This window comes from Ambystoma mexicanum, chromosome 5q, assembly GCF_040938575.1.
Source record: "Ambystoma mexicanum isolate Mex_15411 chromosome 5q, UKY_AmexF1_1, whole genome shotgun sequence".
NCBI lineage: Eukaryota > Metazoa > Chordata > Amphibia > Caudata > Ambystomatidae > Ambystoma > Ambystoma mexicanum.
In genome coordinates this window covers 178,429,321-178,456,326 of record NC_090933.1, presented here as the reverse complement: position 1 = coordinate 178,456,326, position 27,006 = coordinate 178,429,321, and the positions used below count along the sequence as shown (strand labels likewise).

Here is a 27,006-nt window from a genome sequence, read left to right as displayed (position 1 = left end):
TCTACTTGGATTGTCATTGCCTTTCCCTCCAGCCTGAATTTGAACTCTGTTGCCGACTTCCGACTGTCCTTGGATTGCATTTCCTTTTTCCTCCAGCCTGATCCGTGAACCCTGCTGCCGACCTCGGACTGTCCCTGGATTTTCCACTGTGCCTTGGCCCTGTCTGGTGAGGTTACTTCTTCTTGCCGCTCTGCGCAATTTGAGCGATCTTCCTACGCGGATTACCACGCTGCACATTACAAGAGTACCCCGTCAACTTGGCTTGTGCAATTAAGGTAAAGCTCATCCAATTCTCCTGTATTGTTCATTACCTGAAAATCATCAGTCCTTCTCATACGTGTGGATTCCTGGAACAATATCATTAATTTCCTGCCTTTTCTACCTTAACCGAGTGCATAGAAGTGACGCTTTTCAGTGTATACACCAACCCGTCACTAGTGCGACCCTCGTGCCGCCCGGGTATACTCTTCCTTACTAACCTTCCCATTTGTTGTTTTGTACCTGCCGTTGTATTCCTTTCAACTGGTACCTATTCTTTTTCCTTAGGAATCCCACTTATCAGGTCTGCTGGGTGTTGTATCAGTCATAGTGAGGTTGAGGTTGTGGTTATTACTTGTGCATACTCATAGTCTTGGGTTCTCTTGTAGGTTCATCATTTAAAGGCCAACACCACCTCAACCATTGTCTAGGTACTTAGAGAAATATCTGATTGTCTGATTAATTCCATATTGCCTGATTGCTTCTAATCATACTGTGTTTTCTTTGCAGCATTGGTTATTGGCGGTGTGTGTTCTCCCCGCTCCCCGCTCTTTTAGGCGATAGACATCTCTGCTGGTTTTTACTCTAATGGCAGAGAGGTACATCGTAGAAAAGAGCCCCTCTTAGAGGAAGCCTGAATCACAGAATTCAGGGGAGCTGGAATCCTGGAGGTTGAACCCAAACCTGTTAAATCCTACCTCGCTCTGCGAGGTAGTCTTACCTAGGCTCCAATCAGCATACATTCATACAGCCTAGCTGTCGCTCACACAGTGGAGTGGTCATCTTGGCGGGAGACCCTCCAGTCTATCAGTTTAGAATGCGACCTGAGTTGCGGTGGCAACTCTGTCCAGGGGTTCTACTCCCCCTCCCAAACAGACGCACCCAGACTCAGTGGCTCCGAAAGGAGGGCTTCTTGGCAGAAGCCCGCCAAAAGGACGAACAAGGGATCCCGACCTGGGTTAGGAAAATGGAGTAAGACTCGAGAAAGAAGTTTTATCAAAGTTCTGGCAAAAAACCTACCAGAGTAAAGTTAATAAAAAAAATAGACCGGCGGTATGTTAGAGGCTGTCAGTAAAAGTGGTAGCCTCGAACAATGGGAAAATCCCATAGAGAAATATTCACGGTTGAATATAAAAGGTAGTAACCACTGCCACCAGCCAGAAACTTTGTAGAGGGGGACTTTAAGGTACCCTTTCGAAAATGAATATAGGGGAAAATTATTAACCCCTTCCAGTACTTCCATATTAAGATGGGGTGTACTGGTTAAGTTCATAAAAATCGACTAGTAAAGTCAATGGGGACTTTACATGCCTTGGGAGACAGTAGTCAGTCCCAGGGTATGGAGTCTATGTTTGGGGGTCGCTACAACACCCCTGTGTCACGGCATGGAGGATGCTGTGTGACACATGTGCATAAAGATGGTTCCTATGGGTGAGAGAAAAGATCCCATAGGCCTTAAACACAAAAATAGCCTAGAACACACATAGCAAGAATGCCTAAGAGTGGGAAAAAGTCTCACTCTTAGCAGGTAAAAAGAAACAAACCCTTCAAATCCAGCAAAGCTGCTGGAGGACTCTATAGGTAAGGGAAATTAGCCATGAAATGAGAATTCTCCCTAACAGCCACTACCCAGCGTGAGGATAGGGGGAGGGGCCGAGAGCGGTCTCCTCCTGGTCGCGTGTACCAGCGAACCTCCTGCTGCTCCAGGCGCATGCGCTGGTGTCAGAGCTCTGGAATTCTGTTATTGAGCTACAACAGAAATCCGAAAACAAGCCCTACAAACATGACGTGAAAGAAAGCCCAGCACACACCCTAGCACAAGGATGAGAACAAACATTATGGATGAAATGCGCATATCAACCCGAAACTTCACAAAACCCAAATCACATAGACAGGCTATTAAACACTCCTAGACATTTGGATTCTGAAGCATTTGACATAGACAGCTCCAAACGTTATAGTGAAGTGAAAGTAAATGTGCATGACAAATGCTTAATACCAAATGCAGATACCGCTGACTCTCACAATGATGGCAAAGAACATTTGTGACATACAATCTACTGATATCTCTAAAGACAAAATTCTGAGTACTGCGACAGTGTCCAACGCTGCGATCTACACAGCGGAAGGAAAAATCATACAAACTGTACTGCAAGACATTCAGTTAAACACAACTCTTAACAGAACTACTTCCTGGTCCTCTGCTCTGAAGCCAGTGCAGACTAAAATAGTGACCATCAGTCTGCTATAACAACAGAATTTAAAGACGAACCATGGACAACTGGTACTACAGGCAACTATGAAATGAGGGAAAAGGCACGATCATCCACCCCAGCTCTACTGTCACAAAAAGAGAGAGCTATGAATGCAAAGATTCATTGGAAAAACCATTATGAAAGCACAAGGCGACCTGAACAGAAAGCTACAAATGTCCTTCCCATCAACGCTAAACGAATGGAGCGCTTATCACTCGATCTGACTGAAATTGAAGCCTTGATGGAACTACAAGGAAAACAATCAGGAGGAACAAAAAAGAACAAACCAAACTGTTCCTTTGACGAGTAGACTTGAGAGAAACCCTTGAGCCGAACCTTTTATGGCCAACAAAAACTACTCGATGAGTGTAGACACAATGGAAAACAACCAAATTTCTAGGAATGAACCAAGAAAATGCACCTGCGCAGCAACTTTAGCAGCGCCCCAAGTGTCTATAGCGACCAATATCGTCGACTTACAAAACATGTTAATGGCGGTGACGACTCAAACCATGATTCCATATATAAAGCTTCATGAACTGAATACGGAGAATGTGAGCGACTCACGACACTATTAGCCTCAATCTATGCCAAACAAAAGAGTCTAGAAGTACTAACAGCCTAAATTCAAGAACGCCTTAACAAAGGAGCAGAAACCAGCTATATTTGGCAACAATGATTAGCTGAAATCGCAAGACAAGATAGAACTGATAAAGCTGTATTAATCGAAGCTCTAATCGCTATCTCACCATCATCAAGACTAAATAGTTAGAGATAAAACATTCTGTAAATGGTATATAAACCAGACAAAGAAGACAACTCTGACAAATCAAATTGATCCCCTAACAGAGAACAAAAACCTCGACCGTGAAATTATGCTAATTGATCTAACCTCGGATCCCCCATCCAGTGAAGCAGCCAAAATGTCGTCTTCTGATACGTGTGGACAAATTCCTGAAACCACTGTGCCTTAAGGAAAACAAAAAAAGGGGACCCAAAATTATAGCATTTTTCAATGAACAACAACATTTAAGAGATTTTACCTCAAACAAAAGAAAAAAATATAAAACATCAACCTAAAAAACACCAGAAGGGTTCCAGAGCATTTCTGAGAAACCTGATGCACAGTGCAAATGAAAACAAAAAAGCTATACAGACACAGCACCAGGAATCAAAAACTGGCCAAACTAAAACTAATCGAATAGAGCAACTAAACCCGCAAGAAAAAAAAAAGACCATCTCTGAAGGGAAGCAACAAATCATTAAGCCAATACTACCCGTCGGAACTGAAGATCGCGATGGAGGAAATTTAGAATCATTAATGAACCCGTCAACTTATGAACAGGAACTTGAACATATTGAGACTAAAAAAAATTCTGAGAAGTCAACTGAAGAGGGAGAACAAACGAACACGTCCTCAATGATTATATTGGATTGCTACGAAGACACCAATGAAGGATCAAAGATAACTTTAGAGCTATCATGTGAAGAGATCTAAGACGACAAACTAACACTGGCAAATCGTTCCCTACCTTCAACGCCTTCAGAGACAACTAAGATAAATCAAAGCACAAATTCAGATGACCATGCGCATCCAAATAAAAAAAATTAAAAAACACTAGCTGGAGAGAACAAAATGGACCACTAAAATATCCACAATTTGTAGACCCACTACATAAGACCCAACAATGCTCATTAAGATTAGAAAGGAGATCAAATTGCTTTGTGAAACTGATTATGAACAGAACCAACACCCTTTGATTATTCCAAGCCATACCGAACCTAAGGACCATTAACACCAAAGATCTGAAAATAATCGAATTCATCGACCATAAAAGCTTGGATAAAACTTTGATCCATTGTCATGCAGAAGAAATACTGAGGAAAATTGCATCATGCAAGAAAGGCATAATGTACCTTGGATTCGAGTTAACCATACACAAGAGGACACCTGCCATGAGTATGACCAGGGAAATAGCAAAAAGTACTCGGAAATCAGCAGTAACGAGAGTCCTGAATGTACCAGGAACTTTGATCGACACAAAATGAGCATCAATGAAAGCGATGACCGCTTCCATAATGTTGATATAGATCAGCAACGATTGAGAGGAGAATGCAATAGGAGAGGACATGTCCAAACCCCTTTTTAGCGAGACCTTGACTCAACAGCTAACACCAACGAATACCACGATAAAACGTCACTATAACAATGAAATACAGACAACAACTGGTGACATGTTGTCAATGGAACACACGCTGCCATTTGCATCTGTTCCACAAAGAGCACGCAGACCTGAAACAAGCCAGTATAATATGTCTCCAAGAGACCTGGCTCACTGTACCTCCTACCTGTGAAGGCCATCTTACACAGACGAATCCTGCATCTGCAAGCAAGGCAGGCAGACCATCGGCCGGTCTCATCACCTTAATTAGACAGGACCTGCCTTATGAGGTCATAGAATACACAAATATAGGTAGCTGTGCTCAAAATACCATACTCAAAAAAGCGAATGTCCACCGCACATGAACAAGCCATAACTCATCCATGCGCTCCTATTAACTATTTGAGCATTACCAACATTTACTGGAACCCAAGAAGACGAGCAGATAATGGACACAGTCCTCTCTGTAATTGACATCAATACACAGAAATACGAAGGTGTAGATCACAATGCGGTGACTTCAATTTCCATATCTTTGATGTGAAAGAAATTAAACTAGAAGAACATCGTCCCGAACATCGAGCCAAGAGATGGTCAGCTGAAATAAGCAACAGGAATTTCGACCGCCTGGATGCAGTAAACCGAGACTCATCGACTCCTACTCCATCTTGGTCATGTTGAAATAAAATCTATAATCGACTACTTTTATGTCACAAAAGGAATTTCAGCAGCTGTCAAGGAAGTGGAAAACATACCTAATGATTTCAGTGATCATTATATTTTGAAGCGTTCGTGGGAATTAAATGGTCCCTCCCCAAGGAGAATAAACATCCCACCTATAATGGTGAACTCCGGAATGAATCGCCTCAAAATCGCCCAACACAAATTAAAAAATCTGACGGAAACACTCAAGAATTCTGACTTAAGACAACAATAAAATAAATTATGGATGGCTTCTTAACCAATTCAAATTGACAATCGTCCCGAATGAGCTCCAATATCCCAAACATAAGCATACCTACAACGAATCGGTAACTGCAAACAAAAAAAAGAAATGCGAAGCGCAGTTAAAAGAGCCAAACATGAACCAAATTCAATCAAAAAAATAAAAATACACAGCGGCAAGCAAAAATTAAACGCAAAAATGATGCAAGAACAAGAAAAAGCCAAAAACATGATTTCTATCCTTAAAAACACCCGACGCCTGTGGGACCTGTTAAAACCGAATACAAACACAAAGGAAGCCATGATGGTCGATGTCAAGGAGCATGCTTGGATCAGCTACTTCACTGAACTGGATAAAGAAAGATCATCCCCTCAAGGAAAAACGCTGACCCCAAATGAAACCACATGGAAAGTGACATACGAGATTAAAGATCTTGACAACTCGATTCTGAAACTAAATACATCGCGGGCACCCTGCCTCGATGGATTATCAAATGCAATACTCAAAAAGGATCCAAAACTATTGGCTGACTTCTGTTGAACAATTATCGACCTAATTAACGGCACCAAAAGTATACCAACATCATGGCAATTGGCAACAATAATTCCCATATACAAACAGGGTTCAACCAAAGATCCGACAAATTATCGCCCTCTGGCCCTAATGGGCCCATTGGGGAAAATATTCGCACACCATGTACTAACAAAATTAAATGCATGGTCAAAGCGGACAAACCACCAAGCAATTTGGCAAAGTGGATTTGTTCGAAGAATTGGTACATGCATAAATCTGCTAATCATGAATTTACTAAAACACAAAGCGGACAAGTCAAGTATCCAAATATACGTTGCATACGTAGATCTAAGTCTTGTCTTCGACACAATCAACAGAGACCTTTCATGGGGAAAAAATGGAGCTATAGGGCTGTCCTATTGACATACTGGCGCCGATAAAACTCCTATATTCGAATACTAAAATACAGGTGAGAATAACAGCAGATGGGATTGTAACCAATAAAATTAAAACATGGCACAGGCTAAAACAAGGATGTCCTCTAGCTGCTGCATTATTTAATCTGTTTACATCGGACTATGAGGAAAGCATCAACACCCCTAATATAAATCCCCTGAAACTTAACACCAAAGCTGTACCATGTTTAATTTATGCTGATGACCTCATTCTTCTAGCAAAAACGCCACAAGGTCTTCAGATCGCATTAAACAAAACGATTGAATATATATGGACCACAACGAGCTCACCATAAACATTAAAAAAAGAAAGTCATGACACTAACTCGGAAAGCACAAAGGAAACGGAACATGGGAGGTTTCTATCTTCAAAAACAAAAATTGGAACTAGTCACCACGTACAAATATCTAGGAATCTGGATTAATCAATCCATGAGTGAAATTCCTTGGGCACTCCATTTGAAATCAAAAGCCAAATCGTTGGCCAGACAGGGCCTAATTATCCACCGAAAATTTGGCAAGTTTTCCATTAAGCCTGCTCTAGCTTTTTATAAGCCGAAAGCAACAGCCATATTATCCTATGGAGGAGAATGCTTGATCAACAAGATCAATCAATATGGACACAACCCGAGGCCATCTATTGGTGGAAAACTCTGTCTCGGCCACAATCTACACCTATGTCACGAATAAGTTATGAGCTGGGTCTCCAATCTATACGGTCCATGATCATGTGGAAAACCTTGGACACATACAGGAAATTGAACAATGAAGACAACATTCCAACATTAGACATATTGAGAGCATCCCAACTGGTACCCAACAACACTGCATTGACAAAATGGAGAGAAGCTGTCGAGCACTTATGCTCAGAAAAGAACATATCGCTTGACATGCTGATAAAAAGGCCCCAGCAGGCCAAAAAGCTATTAGCAAGACTTGACTGGATTGAGACTGAAAACAAGAAAAATAAATATAAGCTAAATCTAAAACGTGACAGAGAAATTAGAGCAATGAACCAACTGCCCCATTACCTCAATTTATTTCCTGATCTCCAAATACGCAATAACTTCCTAAGATTTAGGCTGAACATCCTTCATACTCGACAAATTCTGGGAAAATGGAACCAAAATTTCCATAATAGTACTGATTGCAGATTTTGTCAAACCACTGAAGAAACTATCAGACATGTAACAATGGAATGTGAAGCGCTCAACCAGAAAAGGCTGATGTATAGCAAAAGATACGAATCTGCATCCAATCCATTGGAAACCGAAGAACGGTGGAGCTACATATTAATGGAAATAACAGAAAAATGTTGTCCACAATTGTCCATTTCTGGAAAGACATTACTGCTGAGAACTGTTTATGCTAAGCGTTTAAATAAATCTCTGCTTTTTAATTCAAACAAAAGAATTAACTGCAATGGAATTTTGTATAAATGTAAGGTTTAGGATAATCACCAAATGCATTTTAAATAAAACATTTTTTTTTTTAAAAAAAAAAGCAACACTTGTCAAATTCTGGTGCACGCCCAGATGTTGGAAAAATTACTGTGGAAGTAAATTATTTTCAAAGCCAGAATTCATTACATCAGTGTACAGTGATGCCTTTTTTTCAGCAATGTGTGAAATCCTGAGCCTAAAACATCAAAGCTACTCCACACTTTCCTTCTCTCCTCATATCTCTGACATCTCTAAGAAGTCACACTGCCAGCTGTACCTCCTTAGAGGTATTCTTCCTTTCTGACCCTTCCCCCAGAAGTTCACGGTCTCCAGAGCTCTGGTTCTCTCAAGGCTGGACTACTGCAACAGCCTCTCCCTAAATCTGCCTGCCTCTAATCTCTGCCCTCAGCAACTCATCCAGAACAGGACTGTGAGATTTCTCCTTGGCCTCAGGCCCAGGGAACATATCTCTCCAGGACTGAAATCTCTGCTCTGGCTCACAGTGGATTAAGTTCAAAACCCTCGGCATTGTCCACAAGGCCTTCTGGGGCCTGGGGCCTCAATACCTTCAACTCTCTCATCCTAAATATCTTCCTCCTCGAGCACTTCGCTCATCCGCCTCCAACTCCCTCAGGGTTAGTCACTTCTCCAAGCAGCGAGTTGGTGGTAGATCTTTCTTTTGCTGGGCCTCCCTCTCGAACAGCCGCCCCGCCTCACTGAAACTTGAGGAGAACCATCTCTTTTTTTTCCAGAAGCACTTCAAGACCTTCCTCTTTGCTTCTGATTTCTCTCCTGCTCTCCCCTACTGCTCTCCTCGCTGAATCTGAAACTGCACTGGTTACCTGGTTACCCTCTGATCTCGGGCCCAGGTCCCATCCCTGCCAGTTGCATACCTGCACTGCCCCCCCCTGGCAACCCTTGCACCTGGGGACTGTTTCTGTATCCCTACAGCCCCTACTAGCACTTGACACCTGATGTCTGCACTTGCCCCTAGCTGGCCGCACTTTTATCTATTATTTATTGTCTTCATTTATTTTACTGTTGTCCTATGTACTGCACTGACCCCTTCCTCCCTCCCTTGCACTTGCGCGATCTCAATGTCACCTGGCCTAGTAGGATCGCTATCTCTGTCTTCCCTCTGTTTCCCCTCCCATGCCTCGTCGCGGCTTGAAACACTTGTGTATAGGCGCGTTATAAATGCCACATCATGTCATATCAAAGTGCAGAATGCATGCTTCTGAGATTTAGCCTGAAGCAGAGAAACTAATGTTTAGCTGAACTGCCTTTTATTCCAATAATGAACCATGCTATATATGAAAGGCGGGTCCAGAATGAATAGTTCTCTTGTCAGGGAATGCTACAAGCCATGTAAATGGTATCGGGTAATATTATCCCCACCAATAATATCGCCATATATATGGTTGTGGGGTAAGTCCATAGGCAATATTATTGCTGGGGATAATTTATGGGCTAAATGGGACCAAGGGTTTCAGGGGTGTCCCCTGCTCCCTTTTAAAAAAATATGGGGGTTGCAGGGGTGTCCCGCGCAGGTTCCATAGCTTAATATTGCCGCAAAAATATGGCAATATTTTTGTATGACGATATTTTTGCAGGGATATGAACACATTGAACCTTTTAATTGGATTTTGTAATATTTATTTATTGTATTTGTAATTTGTAAAATTTGCTACAGCCCACTGGCATTGAGGTGCTGTTGCAAGCAAATGTCTTAGTTACATGATATGAATAACATATTTAAATATGTCATTTACAGCAAAAGATGTATTCCAATCAATGTGAGAATGTGTTTGTTTATTCTGCCATGTTAGTACTTCATTCAGACTGCTGTTTGAAACTAGAGCTGGAAGGAATAAAACAGAAATTTCACTTTAAGCTCTTTTACCACTTGTAGGCATACTGAAGAGTTCAGGGCCTAAGGCCACTGGAAACTGGCCAGAAGATAATTACATTTGAAGACTTCTTTGAAATGTTAAGAATAAACATAAGGTTCAAGTTCTTTTCCCAAAAGCTAAATGCACATGAACTACAATATACCCGAGTGCTACTGTATGTATCCATTCGCTCCTTTTGGGGAGGGGGTTCAGAATACGTCAGTTTCCATTCATACCAGCTGGTGAAGTCATGTTATATTATTTAGAGGTTGGGTAGATTGCATTACATTGCCAGGAAATAGGCCTTTAGTAGTGTGGGTAGATTGCATTACATTGCCAGGAAATAGGTCTTTAGTAGTGTGGCACAGGAATCTGAGTGTGAGATGTACACACAGTGTAAGATCCTTACGGAATAATTGCAAACATTACTCACTATGGGTGTTTAAACTTGTGTGGTTTAAAAACATAATGGTTTTTTATGTACTATGATCATGTTTTATGATTGTTTTATTATATGAAATTGTAATAAAGTTTTGTGATATTGGACACTAGTGTTGTCGTGGTAAGAGGGGTTAAGTTTACCCATGAAAATACCAGACTTTTCTTTGTATATATAAAAATATTATTTAGAGGTTTCATTATATTTTGCGTTAAGTATCTAATCTCCAAGCGGCCATAAGACACCAGGTAGCAACTCCCTAACATGCAAAAAAACAACCAGAAGGTAGACCTGGAAATCTAATCTGTTAACTAGATCACACACACCTGTTTTGACCTAACATCCGCATGATGCCCTCTATGGACCGTACACCGTAACTGTAGCCCATAAGCACCTCAATCAAAAAAAAGTCAAATACAAACATGCACATCATTTTCCATTTAAAATATTGTCACAGATGGCTCAAGAACCACACGAGTTCCCCAAGCACTGTTAAAGGGTTTATTTGAAATTTGTAAGGGCACTCCGGTGGTGCCTCTCTCCCGCCCGTCTTGAGATTTCCTCCATAGCCCCCAGACATCCATAACCCCTGGTTAATGCTACAGGATGGTAACCCCTACTATCTAGCAGCTGACCTTTGCTGAGGGTGGCTCCCTAAAACCATGCTCTCTAAACTCTTAAAAATGTCACAAGCCCTACAGGTCCAGTTAGTTTTTACATACTTGCCCCAACAAAACAAAAATTCAATTAAAACAATTGTGTTTTTTTTTTTAGATTACACCTATTTATTGTTAATGCTGCCACCTTGAGGCCCGCTGCACACAGTGAAACGTTTATTTGCTAATTACTGCAAAGAACGTTTGTTGCCTACATCCTTGTACTCCCCATTAATAAAATCTCCTCGCCTATGGGAGTGGGCGAAGAGATTTTGCAAGACCTAGTAAAGGGAGTTTTCAAACTACTAGTTATGCCCATTTTCATTTTAGAATATCGTCAAATGACTATGGTCCCTTGTACTGTGTTAACAAAGAAAAAAAAGCAATCTTTTTTGTATTTATATTTTTTTGACAGTTCTGCAGTCAAGGTTTCACCCTCAAAGGGACCCCTTCCTGGGACCAAAACATCCGTCGTTCATAAGGATCGTCTAAAATCACTGTCTAAAACATGTTTAGCGTTTGGGAGGTAAGTGCTGACACATGTACCAGATAATAAGGCTACTGTCTCACAAAACAAGAACATAAACTCAAAAGGCTGGAGTGTTCTTGATGATATGGGGAGGCTCTTTGAATGTTTTGTACTAGTGAAACGAAATGTCCGATTATACGCTTCTCAGTTTTTGGTGTACTGGGCATTGTTCAACTGAAATGGAAACCTATAATTGTTTTGTAAATTTATCAAAATATTATATGATTATGTATAAATATCTAAACAATAGCTATTAAAATATTCAGTCAGCATACTTGGAGTGCTCCAACAGCAAGCATAATATTGTGACGTAGTTCTTGAAACACCACTTCTTTAATAGGCGCCTTACAAATATCCAATAAATAAAAAAGAATGACTTTCTATTCGTATACACGTTTTGAAACCCAATGGGCCTCATTACGAGGATGGCAGTAACCCGCCTGTGCTGCAGGTGGGTGATGCCAACACTGATTTCACCATCGGATATTCCGGGTTCACTGGGATATCACAAGTGGCGGCAGAATGGTAAATACCACATTCCCATGGAGTCCATACTCCATGGGAATGGGGACACTGAAGCACAGTTGTTAACGGTGCCTGTATTTCAGTGAGACCTGCCGGTAGGGATCTGAACTCCCGGCAGGCCTGCCGGGTCCCTTGCCCCTACCGGCATTCTCATCGTATGGTGGTCTGAAAAAGGGTGCCGGTACATTGCTAGCTGCACCATTATTTCTGGACCACCATACTTGTAATGAGGCCCAATGTCTTCTAAAAACACAATTTGTGAATGATGGTATGTTGGCTTTTTTTCTTTTTTTATTTTTTTTTCTTCAAATTACCTTTTATTGAAATCTCAATGGACCTATCAAGAATTCAAAAACGATATAACATTCAAGGTTAGAACATCAAAAACTTTCATTTTCAGTTTCATAACCCCCCCAAATAATAAAACAAAGGTTTAACAAACTATATTAATAATTGGTCCCGCGAGTTATCCCAGTCCTTCTTTATATCTCAAAAAGTATTTCAAGTCCTCATTTCCTTTCCGATCTTTCCCATCCATCACAGAGGCCCCAACATGTATCAATTACATACATTTTGGGGTAAATGCATTAGGATCTGAGGCCTAAAAAACATGTTTCTCGTCTTGCAAAAAATGGGGCAGAGATGCAAGAGAACCGAGTCATTCTCTCTGTGACATGTGCAGTTAACTTTTCCATAGCCACTAGCTCCCATATCTTAACCCACCAATATGAAAGACATGGCCCCTCAGTTGTTTTCCAAAAGCGTGTGCAGTTTATTTTAGCCGCTAGCAGTAGTTGTGTTATGAGCTCTGCCTTAGAGCCCGATGAAGGAAAAGTGCCACCGTCTGGAACATCCCCCAGGAGCATAATGAGGGGGCAAATAGCGAGCAAACACCCCATGATATCTTTTATCCTTGACTGGATTTCCTGCCAATATGTTTGTAAAGTAAGGTAACACCACCACATAGTTGTGACATCTCCCAAATGCCCACACCCGTGCCAACACCGATCTGGTTATTCAGGTAGGATTGCGTGTAATCTCTGTGAAGTCATGTATCAACGGTAACATATTTGTATCGCATATGTGCATCTGGAGCTATTTGGAGTTTGGGCCCATATTTTCTGCCAAGAGTCTGTTGGAATCTCTGTCCCCAATTCCCTTTCCCAGCGTGTCCTATGTGGAAGTTTGTCCTCAATGGAAGCTTTCTCTAATGGGCGGTAACGACTGGACATTTTCTGGTATTCTTGTCCCCCCTGAAATCCTAAATTGAATCCCTTTGGGCAGACGTGAGCCTGCCTGGATAACTCGACCATTGGAAACCAAATGTCTAATATGGAAGTATCTAAAACGTTCCATTTCAGGTAAGTTTTTTTTTTTAAAGTTTTTATTGGTTTTCCAAACAAACAATAGAAACCAAACTTGCAGTGCATTTGTTAACAATCCAATTATACTTTATATCATTCTAAACACTGCTTCCCTTATCCCACCCCCCGTTCCGAGCCTATTACTTCCCGTCTTTCACTCCTGCATCTCGTGGTAGGGTCTCCTCTTCCATGGGTTCTGCCGGGTCTTGTATTGATCCAAACAATTCCGCTATTAATAGTTTCCAAGCCATCAGAGACTGTCTCCCCCTCCTCCCCTGCGCTGTTCGCTTCTTGCCATACCATAGTTTCTGCCTCTGCCCATTTCTGCAAGTATTTCCACCACACCTCCACTCTTGGTTTGTAACATGTCTTCCCCCCCATAGCAATTCTTCTCTTTACAAGCACGTATGCTAGGTCTTTTAGCTTGTTCACATGCTTGAGTTTCTGCGATCTAGGGAACCCCCCCAACAAACAAGCCCATACTGTATCCACCACAATCCTAACCCCCTTCTCCGCTAGTTTTTGTGCCACTTTGCTCCAGAAGCACTCGATAACCGGGCATGACCAGAACATGTGCACCATATCAGCTTCTTCCTCATCACATTTAGGGCATGCTTGCTATTCTGCATTTGCAAATCTAGATATCCTCAGGGGTGTCATATACGCTCTGTGTGATATACAGTTGTATCTGTTTTAATCTGGCATTTCTCAACACCTTCTTATGGTACCCTTGAGCTCGCTCCCACATCACATCTTCCATCGGGGCTCCTACTTCCGCTTCCCAGTCCTGTCTCACTTGTTTTACCTCTTTCCCAACCTTCGACATCATCATCTCATAAATTCTGGATATCTCATGTCCTCCCTCTGTTATATCGTATATTACCTCTATGGTGGCATCTGGTTCTTCTTCCAGCACAATTTCAGGCCAGGTTTCCTTGATTTTCTGCACCAGTCTATATGTAATATATTGTCCTGTGTGCAGCCCCGTTTCCTCTCCCAGTACTTCAAAATCTAAGATTGAGCCCTCTCTCCAGATGTCGCCCATCGTTGCCACCCCAACCGGTTCCCAGTGATTTCTAATGATCATCCTTAGCTGCCTATCTCCCCCAGAGTGCAACTAATGGTTGCAACTAATGGTATCTGGGGGAACATGGGGATGGGCCCCCCATCATCTGGCATGCTCTACGCCACATCTTCCACCCAAGCACCATCATCTCGGAGCGCCCTTCCATTTCTGTCTTTGGCAAACACATCATCTCTTTCAAATAGAATGGGACGCAATCTCGTCCAAACAGCCTGGATTCGGTGGTCACCTCGTCCGAGAGCCATTTGGCGACACATTGCAGTTGGCTGGCTACATAATAAACCTCATAATTAGGCAATTTTATTCCCCCTTTCTCATAAAAGTTCTGCAGTTTCCATAGTGCCACTCTGTTTCGTGTGCCATGCCACAGGAAATCTCTGCACATGCTGTTCAGTTTAACAAAAAACTTCTTAGTTATCCAATGTGGTATATTTCCGAAAAAGTGCAGGAGCCTGGGTAGGACCACCGTTTTCAGCATCGCTCTATGCCCCATTATTGCCAAGGGCAATTTCTCCCAGAATCTCATGCATCTTTCAATTTTTGTTAACAGCCACCTCCGTATTGTGCCTATGTTCCTCTTCCGTTGTGTAGTATACATCTATTCCCAAGTAACGGAATGTGCTAATCGCCCATGGTACTTGTAACACCGGTAACTGTTCCTTCGGGATCCCTCTATATCCACCCAGTGGAAACATGCTGGACTTCTGGGGGTTCACCGCTATTCCAGAGAGCCCTGCATATCTCTCCATTACTTCTAGAATGCACTGAAGATTTTCTTCCGGATGCCGTAAGTACAACAGCATATCATCCGCATATAAGGAGATCAGATGTCGTTCCCTTCCTCAATGCCTATGATGTCATATTGTTGCCTCAAGTATATTGCTAAGGGTTCGAGAGCCAATATATAGAGCATTGGAGACCACGGACATCCCTGCCTATTACCTCTTTGAAGCTGCCATCTTTCTGATTTCACCGCTCCCGTCTTAACCCTAGCCGGGGGCTCACTGTACAGCATTTTTGCCCAGCCTATCTATCCAGGCCCCATCCCATAGCTCGCCAGAGACGCCAACAACCACGGCCACCTGACCAAATCAAAGGCTTTTATCGCTTCCAGAGATGCAATTGCCATCTCACCCTTGTCTTCATTCCCATACTCAATGACCCGTTGGAGTCGCCTATGATTGTGGGATATATTCCTATTGGGTACATAACCAGTCTGATCAGGGTGTATTAATTTAACAATAACCCGTTTCAGTCTATTCGCTAAGACCGCTGTTAGTATCTTGCTATCTTGGTTTAACATCGACAGGGGTCTGTAAAACCCGCAGCTATGTCCTGGCTTGTCAGGTTTGGGGAGCGGTATTATGATCGCTTCCCTAAGTGACTCTGGCAATCTTCCTAATTCGAATGCTTCATTCAGCATTTCCAGCACTGGGGGAAGCACCTCTTCTTTATAGACTTTATAAAATGCACTAGGGAGTCCGTCCGCTCCAGGGGTCTTGCTAGTAGGCAACTGTTTCACCACCTCTTCCAACTCCTCCAATGTAATCGGTGCATCCAACTCCTCTCTTTCCTCTGCGCTTATCCTTGGCAGACCTACGTCTTCCAATGTTTCCAATATAGTTTCACTACTGCTCTCCCCATCATCTCTATATAGTTGCCTATAATAGTCCGCAAACTCCTGATTCACTCCCTCCTGAGTTTCAGCTGCGCTACCATCTTGCCTGGTTATTATCCTAATCGTGGGTTTAGGGGTTTTGCTTTTATATAACCACACCAAAAGTCTTCCCGGTTTATCCCCTCCCGCGTGCTGTCTCTCTATATATTTCTTGTAATTTAGGTTGCACAGTCTCTCCCAATGTACCGCACATTTCTGCTGCAGCGCAAGTATCTGTTCCATTCCCCCCCCTGGTGGTGTCTCCACCTCTCATTGCCTTCTCCAATTCCTCCTCTGTCTCCCATAGCTCAGCTACAATCCCATTTTGCAGACCCTTCGATTTTGCTTTGGCCGCCCCACCCCTGTAAACCAACCTTAAAAGCTTCCCAAAGCGTGCCCGCAGAGTCTACGCTGCCTGTATTAGTTTCAAAATAGGCCATAATCTCCTCCCTCATATCTTCCCTAAAAAAAGGATCTTTCAATGTCTCTGCTCGGAGGCGCCATGTCGGGATCCTTGCTCTCGGGGGGGCAGTATTGCCATCCAAGGATCAAGGGTGGGTGGTCCTATAGGACTCTTGCTTTATATTCTATTTCCGTAACTTCTGCTAGTACTTCTGATGTGGCGAAGACACAGTCCAGCCTCATGAGCAACCGCTGCGGGGCAGAATAATGCGAATATTGCCTTTCCTGAGGGTGTCTCATCCTCCACACATCTCCTAGCCCAAAGTCATCTAGCAAGGTCTGCAACACTCTAGCGGCTGGGGCGGGTCTGTCCATTTTCTCGTCCGATCTATCCACCCTAGGATTTAATATATTTCAGGTAAGTTAAACTTTTCTTTAAACTCTATGAATGTGAGAGGGCGTCCGTCTTTATATAGGTCCCTGAGCCGCAAAGTCCTGAGTGATTCCCAATGTACAAAGACCCCACTCGCCATTCCTCAGGAAAATGCTGGGTTCTGTAACACTGGCGATGAGGGCCACAGTCCTGTTTTGACCTCCCACATGTGAGCAAGCTTTATCCCAGCTACTAAGGGTGGACCAGGTGGATTCTAGCAGATGGACTCTGTCCGATTTCGATAGGAATGACAAATGGGCTAGAAGAAAGCTGGAGCAGCCTTGCTCTATTATCTTACATTTCGGGTGACTTTCTTCTAGCGCCCATTCCAGCTTTGGAGCAATCTATGCTGCCCGACAGTAGCGCTGTATAGATGGGACACCCATTCCCCCGTACCCTATGACCTCAGGTGTACTTGGCGCGAAATTCTAGGTGGTTTCTTTTTCCAAATGAATTTACCTATTACTTTCTGTAGTTGTAGAAGGTCTCATTCCGAGATGAGACAAGGATCGGTAGTGCTTGAAAAACAAACAGTCTCAGTAGGATTGTCATTTTAATTGCACTGACCCTTCCCAGCCACGAGATTTCCTGTATTTCAGAGTGTCTTTAGTCTCCTTCCACAAAGTGGGGATGTTGGCTCCCGCACAGGTTTTATACGATTTAGTAATGCGAACCCCTAGCTATGCAATTTTCATTATCCGCTCACTGAAAGGGAAAGGCGGACTGCAGTGTTAGAAGGGTTTCAGGTGGTTCCATGATTGCCAGTCCCACCGATTTCTGATGGTTAATGCGAAAGCCTGACGCCAAGGTGAATCTTTCCAGGAGTTGAAGTAAAGGCGGGATCGACAGGAGCGGTTTCTGAAGGAAACATAATATCCTCAACGTATTACGCCACTTTGTGTGCTATCCTCATGTGTCAGGCCCAGTATATATGGATTGTTCTGTATCATTTGTGCCAGGGGTTCTAAAGCCAGTGCGGCAATAAAGGGAGACAGCGGGCATCCTTGCCTCGTGCACCTACCCAGAGGGAGTGGAGCGGATTTATTAGCATTTACTTTAATTATGGTGGATGGCATGTGGAAGTTAGTCATTATTGGTATGTTAAATACTGGGCTAAAGCCAAAACCCAGCAGTACTGCTGGTAGAAAATCCCATGACATGCTATCAAATGCTCAGTGGGCATCTAGGGAAAGGAGTGCTACACCACCCAGGATTTTAGGGGCCTTGTGGCCAGGAATTTGCTATAGAGCTTAGCGTCTGTGTTTAGGAGAGCTATGGGGTGTTCTGATGTGCAGATCTCGGGGTCTTTCTCTGGTTTTAAGTCGTGTCGTTGCAGATTCTGCCGTAGAATCCGATACTTTCCCAGGGTTAGAGAAGGAATTAAATGGAGCGGTGAGTTGTGCGATTAAGGGACCCGCAAACGCTTTGTAGAATCTGTTGGTAAACCCATCTGGGCTGGAAGCCTATCCTGCTGGAAGAGAGTATGGCTTGGGCTACCTCTGTGGGCGGATATAGGGTTCTCTAATGCTTCCCTCAAAGTGTCTTGGATTCAGGGGGAGTTGTTAATTCTTTAGTTGGTGAAAGCCTGGCTAATAATTATTGATCCTAATTTTAGCCATATCTACTGTTGCTATCATATTTAGATCTGTGACAATTAAGAATATCTTTTAATATGTGTTGTTAAGATGGATTTATGAACTCTGACCTGGTGGGCAGAGGTTCAGAAGGCCAGCCTATTTTTTTTGGAACAGGGTAATCTTCTGGACAAGCCAGACCAATCAAGGTAGCATTGGGGGCGGTTAAGACTAGGTCTCAGGAGGGGTGAGGGTGACTGAAAAACCTCAATGAGCACACAGACTAAAGGACACTTACAGATCACTCCCAGTCAGGTGCAGATATATTAAAAATACAAATACATTTATTTCAAGGCCTTTGAGTTTCAACACAATAGTTATTAACCGTAACACTTTTAAACCAACACAATCCTACTACAATACATATACAAAAGACCAAAGGGGCCTAAAGGGTTATTGCACGAAATGGGTCCACAACCTAGAAAAGCGAAGGAAGCAGGTAGTGCAGAGAGTCTTTAGGCAGTTCTGCAACAAACACAATCCTAACTGAAAGCAGTCCAGTCCCTAACATTAGAGGAGCCTATTGCTCAAATGTACTTGCAATGCTGGCACACGTGGTAGTGCAGATGGGCGAAACAGTCTTTTGTAGGGTCTGTAGCAGCTCAGGAAGGTAGGTGAGGTAATGCCGAATAAGTTTCCACTATTCGAGGAGGGTCTCCCCAACAGGGTAGAGCAGGTTCCAAGAGTTGGGATTAGTTCGCTAATTCGCACTGTGGAAAGGAGAGGGGGCCCTCAGGGGCCACTCATGCGTAAAAATTGATGGATGAGCTAGGGGCCACTGATTAGGGTTGCAATTACTCACCGACCCCCGGCGCACTCTGGACCAAACTTCGGCAGTCAAGTCCACTTCGGTTGCAGGTTCAAATGCGGCAATCTCGCGCTTGTGCAGCTTTCAGGGAGAAAGTTACAGCGTTGATTACCAAACGGGATAATGGTGATTTCTCCTCTCCTGGTGGATGGATTAATCGGCTGATTTCCACTGTAACCTGCTTCAGGGCACAGAGGAGCACAGCTGCAATAAAATTGCAAAGTTTGTCACCATGGCTGAGCAACATGGTAACCACATGTACTCTGGTTCTGGTGCTCTCCCTTTACTCCAGACCTGGGAATGCCAAGTGTACGGAATTCGGTGTGAGAGTGCCGTGAACAAAAAGCTTGCGATGTACCAAGTTTCAAGGGCCTCTTTCAAACGGCTGCGGTTTAAGAGCAAAGGTCCTGCGCAAGCTGGTCAGGCCACTAGTTGGCCCAGGGACACTTCTGAGAAGGCATACTTGCAGGGTTTGATGAAGGTGCCGAGAATAGTTAGTCCCACTATTCCAATGGGTCGAAGCATCTTCGCAGACCTTCTAGGACGACCAGATGCAGAGGGGTCCAGCGGGACGACAGCTTGCTCAGGGTGCCAAACCTTGCATCCGATCACAAGTGATTCTTCGACTCAGCTTCTTAGTTTCAGGATACTTGGATCCTATCCTTCGTTCAGTGAGAACATTGACATGGTATGGGTGCTTGGAGCCTTCTCCTATCCAAAATCTCCTTCGCTCCAAAACTAAGAGGACGCACTGGGAGATCTGTTCACATACAGGCATACCAAAGGTGGACCAATCATGGACCAGTAGTCCCAGGCGTTCACAGCACACCAGACTCTCTGGCACCCAGGATGTGTATTGGAACCAGACAATCCAGCCCACATCCTAGAAGCGCACATATACAAGGCATGCAGAAGCCCGCAAAAGCTTGGTGTTTCGCAGGAGAATGCATGCCCAAATAAGGACTGACCTCGGTCGGCTCGACCTGGGGAAGTTGAAGGGGCAAGAATGCCAAAGGACATGACAAAGAACCTCGTGTTGGTGGCGCGACTGTGCAAAGGTGGACCGTAAGGTCTGGAAACTGTGCCGAAACCACCAGCTGGAACCTGCCGCGGAGCTGCGCAGGTGTCGGAAATCGCAGAGGAAGGAACCCGTGAACGTCTCAACAGAGAACAAGGTAAAGGGAATGGCAGAAGACCGGGTGGGTTCCGGGAAGCCAAGCACCACTGCCCAAGCAGATGGCATCGGGAGTCATCTCCCTCATTGCAGTGGTCTACCCAATACTGCTGCTTATGTAGAATGGAACGGGGGCCATCTCACTCAACAGAGTGGAAAATGGAAGCCAAATAAGGCTGAGTTTTTCTATTTCCTTGAAGGAGTTGGAGACTCAAGTTTTCTGCAAGAGTGCTTAAAGATCACTGTGGAGAACCCTTATAGAAGGACCAGGAGAAGGGTGTCATTCCCTTGGTCCTTTGTGGTGGAACATTGAAGGAGATACTTCTGCTATAAGATGAAAGCAAGAAGCCAGGAGAATAGAGCCGTTCTCATGGTGAAGGAAACACGAACTTCACTTTAGTTAAAGACTTATGGTTATACTGTTAAATTAGTTGTTTTCTGACAGAGGACATAGAACATTTAGGGCCTAATTCACAGAAGTGTTTTATAATGGCAAAATCCCATTGGAAAACGTTCTGTGTATTAGACCCTTAATTTTGACAGAGACTCTTACAACTTAGTTTTCTTAGGTTGAGGCAGTGCAAGTCCCTTACAAATAGGGAGGGATGGGTTTCTTTATTATTTTAATAAAAGCCCACAATATGTCTCCTTCTTGTCAGACTCCTTTCTGTACACCCTCACAGTTCCTTAAGGTTAAGGTAATCTCCTTTTTCACAGAGATGTCACCCCTTACTTTCTCCTTTGCTCTGGGCGAGACTGTGAAGTGATCCCCTTTGTTGTAGTCTATGCAGAAGTTTCCCCTTTGGAAGTCCTCTCACTCCAGTACTAGCGGAATAAGGGACAGATAGCCACTCTCCGCACTTTGCAGAGTCCAGGATGTGGGCCACGGAAGATTGATAGGATAAGTGGGCAGCCAACTACTCTTCCTGTTACCTGGCTTACTCACTCTGTCCTCCACAACCTCTTCAAGCTGTCGATCTCCTTAATGTATTAAGAATTAGGCACTGAGAGATTTATGGAAGAATTATCCTTCACATGAGTTTAATCAACTGCTTTTTTTAACACATTGTGATAAGTGGCACCATATGGAAACAATAACATTAAACTGATTTACATTGATTTCCATGATCAGTGTGCAGTTCGTTTTTAGCATTCGAAGGAAAAGTAATGAGAGAGGATAGGGCGAGCCCTCTTCTATCGCCTAACCCTCGTAGGCGATGCAGCAGCGCACTACTAGGGCAAGCACAATTACTTTAGGGACAGAGAGAGCTCTTTATAGGGACAGTGAATTATCTATAAGGAACTTAGCTTGAGGAATAATTTTGAATAAAGATATTCTGTCTTTTGTTGTGTTACAGTAGTATGGGTGGAGACAGGATTGTCAACCCAGTGACTTTAGTTGTGTATAACTGATCTCCTTAATGAGGCAGTTTACGAATTCCAAATCCCTCCTCTGCTGAAGATGGTCCTTCTCTAGCCACTTCTGGTCAGTCTCGCACTCACTCTCTCCTTCGTCCCCTCTTTACACACAAATATCTACATGCTTCAAATGTTCACCATTGCCACTTTCTTCATCCCTTTGTATGCAACCATCACTGCCAGATACATTTCTCGCCTTCACCAATTTGGGCACACCTTTTCTCCACTCCTCCGCAGTATGCCCTACTTCACCCTTTGGCCAGGCACGTCACCACTTTTCTGTTATCTAATGTTCACTCTGTTGAGCACAGCTTTACTTTAGCCTTGCTCCTCTAGCACCAGTTTCACCCTTTTGGGCACCTTCCTCTCCCTGGACTCATTTACTCTTTGGCCACCACACCCTTACTTCCTAACAGCAGTCCCAGTTCATTTGACACTCTAGTCTGGTCTTCTGCTTCTTCCAAGCTCCAGTATGGCCCAGCACTCTCTTCAAGCCTGTTGGTCAATGCTCCCCCACTAGGGCCCCCTGCTCTCTCCTGCCTTCTCTAAATCACCTTTTGGTCTTCTTCTTTCGGCCTCCAGTTCCTTCCCGCACTGCTTTCAACCTTGGGCTGAGCCTTTTGCTTTTCATAGGGCTTTAGCCCCAGCTTAGAGCCTGAGAGTGTTTTCAAGTGGGTCAACTGGAATGCAATTTGGCTGTCGGTCCCTGCCCTCTGGGCCGGTCTGCAGTTTAGCTGTGGGGCTTGAAATTGACTCATTCCTCACCATGGGTAGTACTCACTCTGTCTGCCACACTTTGGTGTAGGGATGGGCTAACGCTACCCCGGAGGATTTCTCCCAATGCTGATGTAGGAACTGGGGCTGGCCACTCCTTCCTCTTGGGCAGTCCCGTCCCGGGTTCACATGCCCTAAGCCTGCCCCGGATCCGATTTTGTATATGAAAGGGTCAGGGTCATGACTGTTGGGGGTGAATTGGGACCCTGCTCAGAAGTGTGAGAGGGAGCCGGTGGGGGCGGGGTTGCAGGCCCGGTTACACCCTTCACATGCCATGCATGCCACCATTGGTATTGCCCTCTGTTGCACAATGCCTCCCAGTACCTTTTCTGGCCAATGTTCTTGCTTTTCAGTGTCACAGATCATACAGAAAACACTGTCTTTGTGGTTTTTATTTTATCTGTGGGTCTTGGGGCCGTCCTGCTCGCTCGTCTGCCCATGAACCTCCTTCCTAACTCCAGCATCCCTAACCCTTAGTTCTGCCAAATGGGATTTGATCTTCTTTTCTACTATAGGTGGTTTACGTAAGTGAAGGCCATCTAAACTCCATCCTGGACTTCCTAATTTCCCATACTGTAACAAAGGTTAATGTTCTAATTGGAGCTTGGAGATCACTTGCTCAGTAATATTCAGGATAGATTAGTTCTCACTCTCACACCCTCACACCAGTTCTTTGTCCCACAGCTGTTTTACTCCTCTCCTCCACCCTTTGATGTAACCAATACTCCTCTCTACTACTACCTGCCTCCAAACTCCTACTTCCCTTGGTATGACTCCCCACCCAATATTGCACAAAAACCTTTCTTTCACCCAGTATCAGTCACTTCACATTCACTCCTTACACTAACCTCTCCTTGCCCAAACTCGCATAGCCACACTGTAAAACCACTTTCACTCATACACCACAATCCTCTCCTTCTCTTAAAAAATCTCCTTCACAAACTTCCTTCCTCCTGCTATCCTCCTGGTCGCCCACCATCACCTCTGACCCCTACCGGATTAAAACACTTCCTGTTCCACTCTAATGCGCCTCCCCCCTTGGGGATTGGTTACTTTCCCCCAAATCTGGTCTATCCTCTTCTCGTCGTGAACTGAGGGGTCCCAGATTAATTTATGCCTTCTTCCCCCAAGTACCAGCCAGGGAAGTACAAAGAAAACACTGGCCAGAAATTGTGATAGAAGGTGATATCGGCAGCTAGAAGGAAACAGGGAATTAGTCACATATATATTTCACACATGTAACTCCCCCGTATACATAGCATACCCGATTCAGGAATAGGTGAACCTTGAGAAAAGGATCCTCTACTGGGAGTTTCTAAGGATTCCAATATGAGGCAAACTAACCCAAACGGCACAAGGGTGCAACCTAAGTGACTGACAGTCGATGGTGCCACAGTCGCACCAGAGTTCCAGGTAGAAAAGGAGTCGCACCAAATCAAATGTCCAAATAGTTCCAGAATCCAGGGGCAAATCCAAAAGTAGTTTCAGGTTCCAAATCCAGTTATCCAAGTCCAGAAGAGTCCAATGCACCAGAACCGACAAGGGGGGAAAAAATGGCAGCAATCCAAAAATGCAAACCAGAAAATCCAGAAGCCAGAGAATTCAAAAACACTTAAAAAAAGCATAATGCCTGTAAAGACCGGAGGTGAGGTCTGTACTTCCACTCTCTATATGGTAGAGGAGAGGCACAGAGGACCCCTGCCAAGATTCTCTATTATTGGTATCGTGGTCGAGCAATCAAGGCCTAGCTTCTCAGGAGGTGATGCGAGCTGGTTCTTGAGTACAGTGTAGTCCCCGAGCACCCTCAAAGGAATGTCCACACACTGTATCGGTTACAACACAGTCTTTATATAATTAATGTTCAAAGGTATATACAATATCACGATAACTCACTTTGTACTCCGAAAATCAGCAATGGTAAATATATACAGTTTCTAAAGTGGTACCACTAACGTTATTAGATCTCATTAAAGTAAATACGGTCAGAATGACACACAGATCAGAATAAAGAGGAAACCAGCAGTAGAGAGAAGGAAAGCAAGATGGTTGAGCAATTGGCAGAATACTGGTAACTACCGTTAGACGCAGTTCTGTGTGGAGACCCCCACCCCAACCTGGGCAACCTGTAGAAGAAAGATACAAGCCCAGTCCATATATTGTTCCCACTAGAGTTTCCAATAGTTCTGCAACCCCACAGTACCTGGCGCTGTAGCATTCCTCGTTTGGGAATTGACGGCCCTTCTTGAGTGTCCTCCCTTTCAAGCGGGAGTCGCGGGTCGCCGAACGTCCGATGCAGAACAGGTCGAGCTACGACTGTGAAGTGGTTGCGTCGTTCCTAGCAGTGCTCGTTGACGGGGAAGCGTAAACGTCCTGCAAGGAAAAGGCGTGCGGGGCACCTCGGTGTCAATAGTTCGGGACCGCAAAGAGTTTGGAGAACTGTGGCCCAGCAAGGGCGTCGAGTCGTTGGCGTCTTTGGGTGGCGGGAAACCCACCGGCGGATGCTCGTCGACGGTCAGGCCTTCTCCAGCAGGATACAGTGGCGACGATGCGGACGAGAGCGTCCTTGGATCAATGAAGTTCTTAGGCAACGGCAGCACAGCGACAGCGGTCGTCGACAGTGGCGGGCAACAGTCCGGGTGCTTCTCCTTGGAGTTCCGCAGCAGTCCCCGTATCGGGCCGGCAGCCTGTCGAAGGTCTGTCTACCAGGGAGCTTAGGCACAGATCAGCTGTGCACGATGGTCCCTCGTAGCTCGGGAAGAGGGCGCCTTACCAGGTCCTCTCTGAGTCAGTTCTTGGAGGCATGACCGCTTTCGGATTGTGAACGAGAGCAACCGCAATTCTTCTCGTCCAGCAGGGCTTCAAGATCAAGCTTCAATTACTCGTCGTAGTGGACTTCAGCTTCTGAACACTATTCCTAGCAGTGAGAGGTCCCCAGATATACTGTTGATCTCCCACACACTCAAGCATCCAATCACGACTAAGGGCATTCAGGCAGGCAGGCAGCCAATCAGGCACACGGTGCATTCAGGCCATTCACTCAGACACTCGCAACAAGTTATGTATATTGGGACAAGTACCGAGCCATTCAACACTCCAACTGCATTCATACCGGTTTCGGGCAAGGCTGTCTCAGCCATTGTGTCAAACATCAGATACTGGACACCCACAACATAGAATGCGTATTCGTCACACACTTCATTCACCCAGGTCCCACCCACAGGCGTACCCCCAACATACGGTCGTTGAGAAGGCTCCAGCCAGTCTGGTCAGCACTTCCCCACACTACCATATATGGAACTTCCACCCAACATCCAGTCAGGGAGAAGGGACAGAGTCCAGGCTTCCCGGGACTTCGGGAAGATCAAGGTAACAGGCGATGGAAGGCAAGAAGCCACAGGGGCCATTTTGTCTCCATCAGGAATCTACCAATTCCAATGACTGGGCCTGGGCATCCCAAAATGGAGGGTACTCAGGGCACCAGTAATTTCAGCACGGAGCCTCCAACAGCCCGTACCCTGCTCTGTGGGTCACACACAGGTGCCCAAAAACATACACTAGGGGCACAGGGTTGTATCCCTACCCATGGACGCAATAAGGGTATCCTATGGGTCTGTTCACCAAACCAAAGGAGAGAGCTGCACCACGGTAACACGATAGAACACACAATAAAAAGCAGTAAATGACAAGGATACGGAGGCCCTGTCCCTCCGATGCATTTCCAGCATCACAACGCCACCCGCAGAACAGCTGAGAAGCGGTGAAGTCCAAAGGTTGAGCATTTAAATACTGCCAGGAATGACTTCCTAGTTGCTCACGTGACATTGTTGTCATGTGACCTCAGTACAGCGCTGTCGAGCTGTGCGTTGGCCAGCGTCCTTGATGCGCCATGGCAAACACCATGCACTCCACCGTAGGGGGCCGGGGAAGGAACGCAGACATGGCCGTGTCTGACGCAAACCCTTGGTGAACCCAGGGAGGATTGCTGCAACCGGCACCGAGCACCCGGTGGCCCAGGGAAGATGTGCCGCAACCGGGAGATCACAGGTAAGTGCACAACATTCTCACCCCGGTATGTGTATCGGAAATGTAACGATTCTCCAGGTATTGTCACCTCTCCCCATGGGGAGCCCGTTCCAATGATGCTAGGGAGGTGCAGATGCTACCCAATAGTTCCTCTACCGGTGG

The 27,006-nt window shown here is 44.7% G+C and overlaps 1 protein-coding gene across 2 annotated transcripts in view; it reads left to right on the top strand.

Annotated features, from left to right (window-relative positions):
- FBXO15 (F-box protein 15) overlaps positions 1-27,006 on the top strand; it is a 758,839-nt gene that overhangs the window by 38,629 nt on the left and 693,204 nt on the right. The window contains exon 3 of one of the 2 annotated variants that reach the window (XM_069620708.1): positions 11,434-11,544. The exons of the other annotated variant lie outside the window; for it this stretch is intronic. Within the exon in view, the coding sequence (XP_069476809.1) occupies positions 11,434-11,544 (111 nt within the window). The remainder of the gene's footprint in view (positions 1-11,433; positions 11,545-27,006) is intronic. 2 annotated transcript variants of the gene reach the window in all.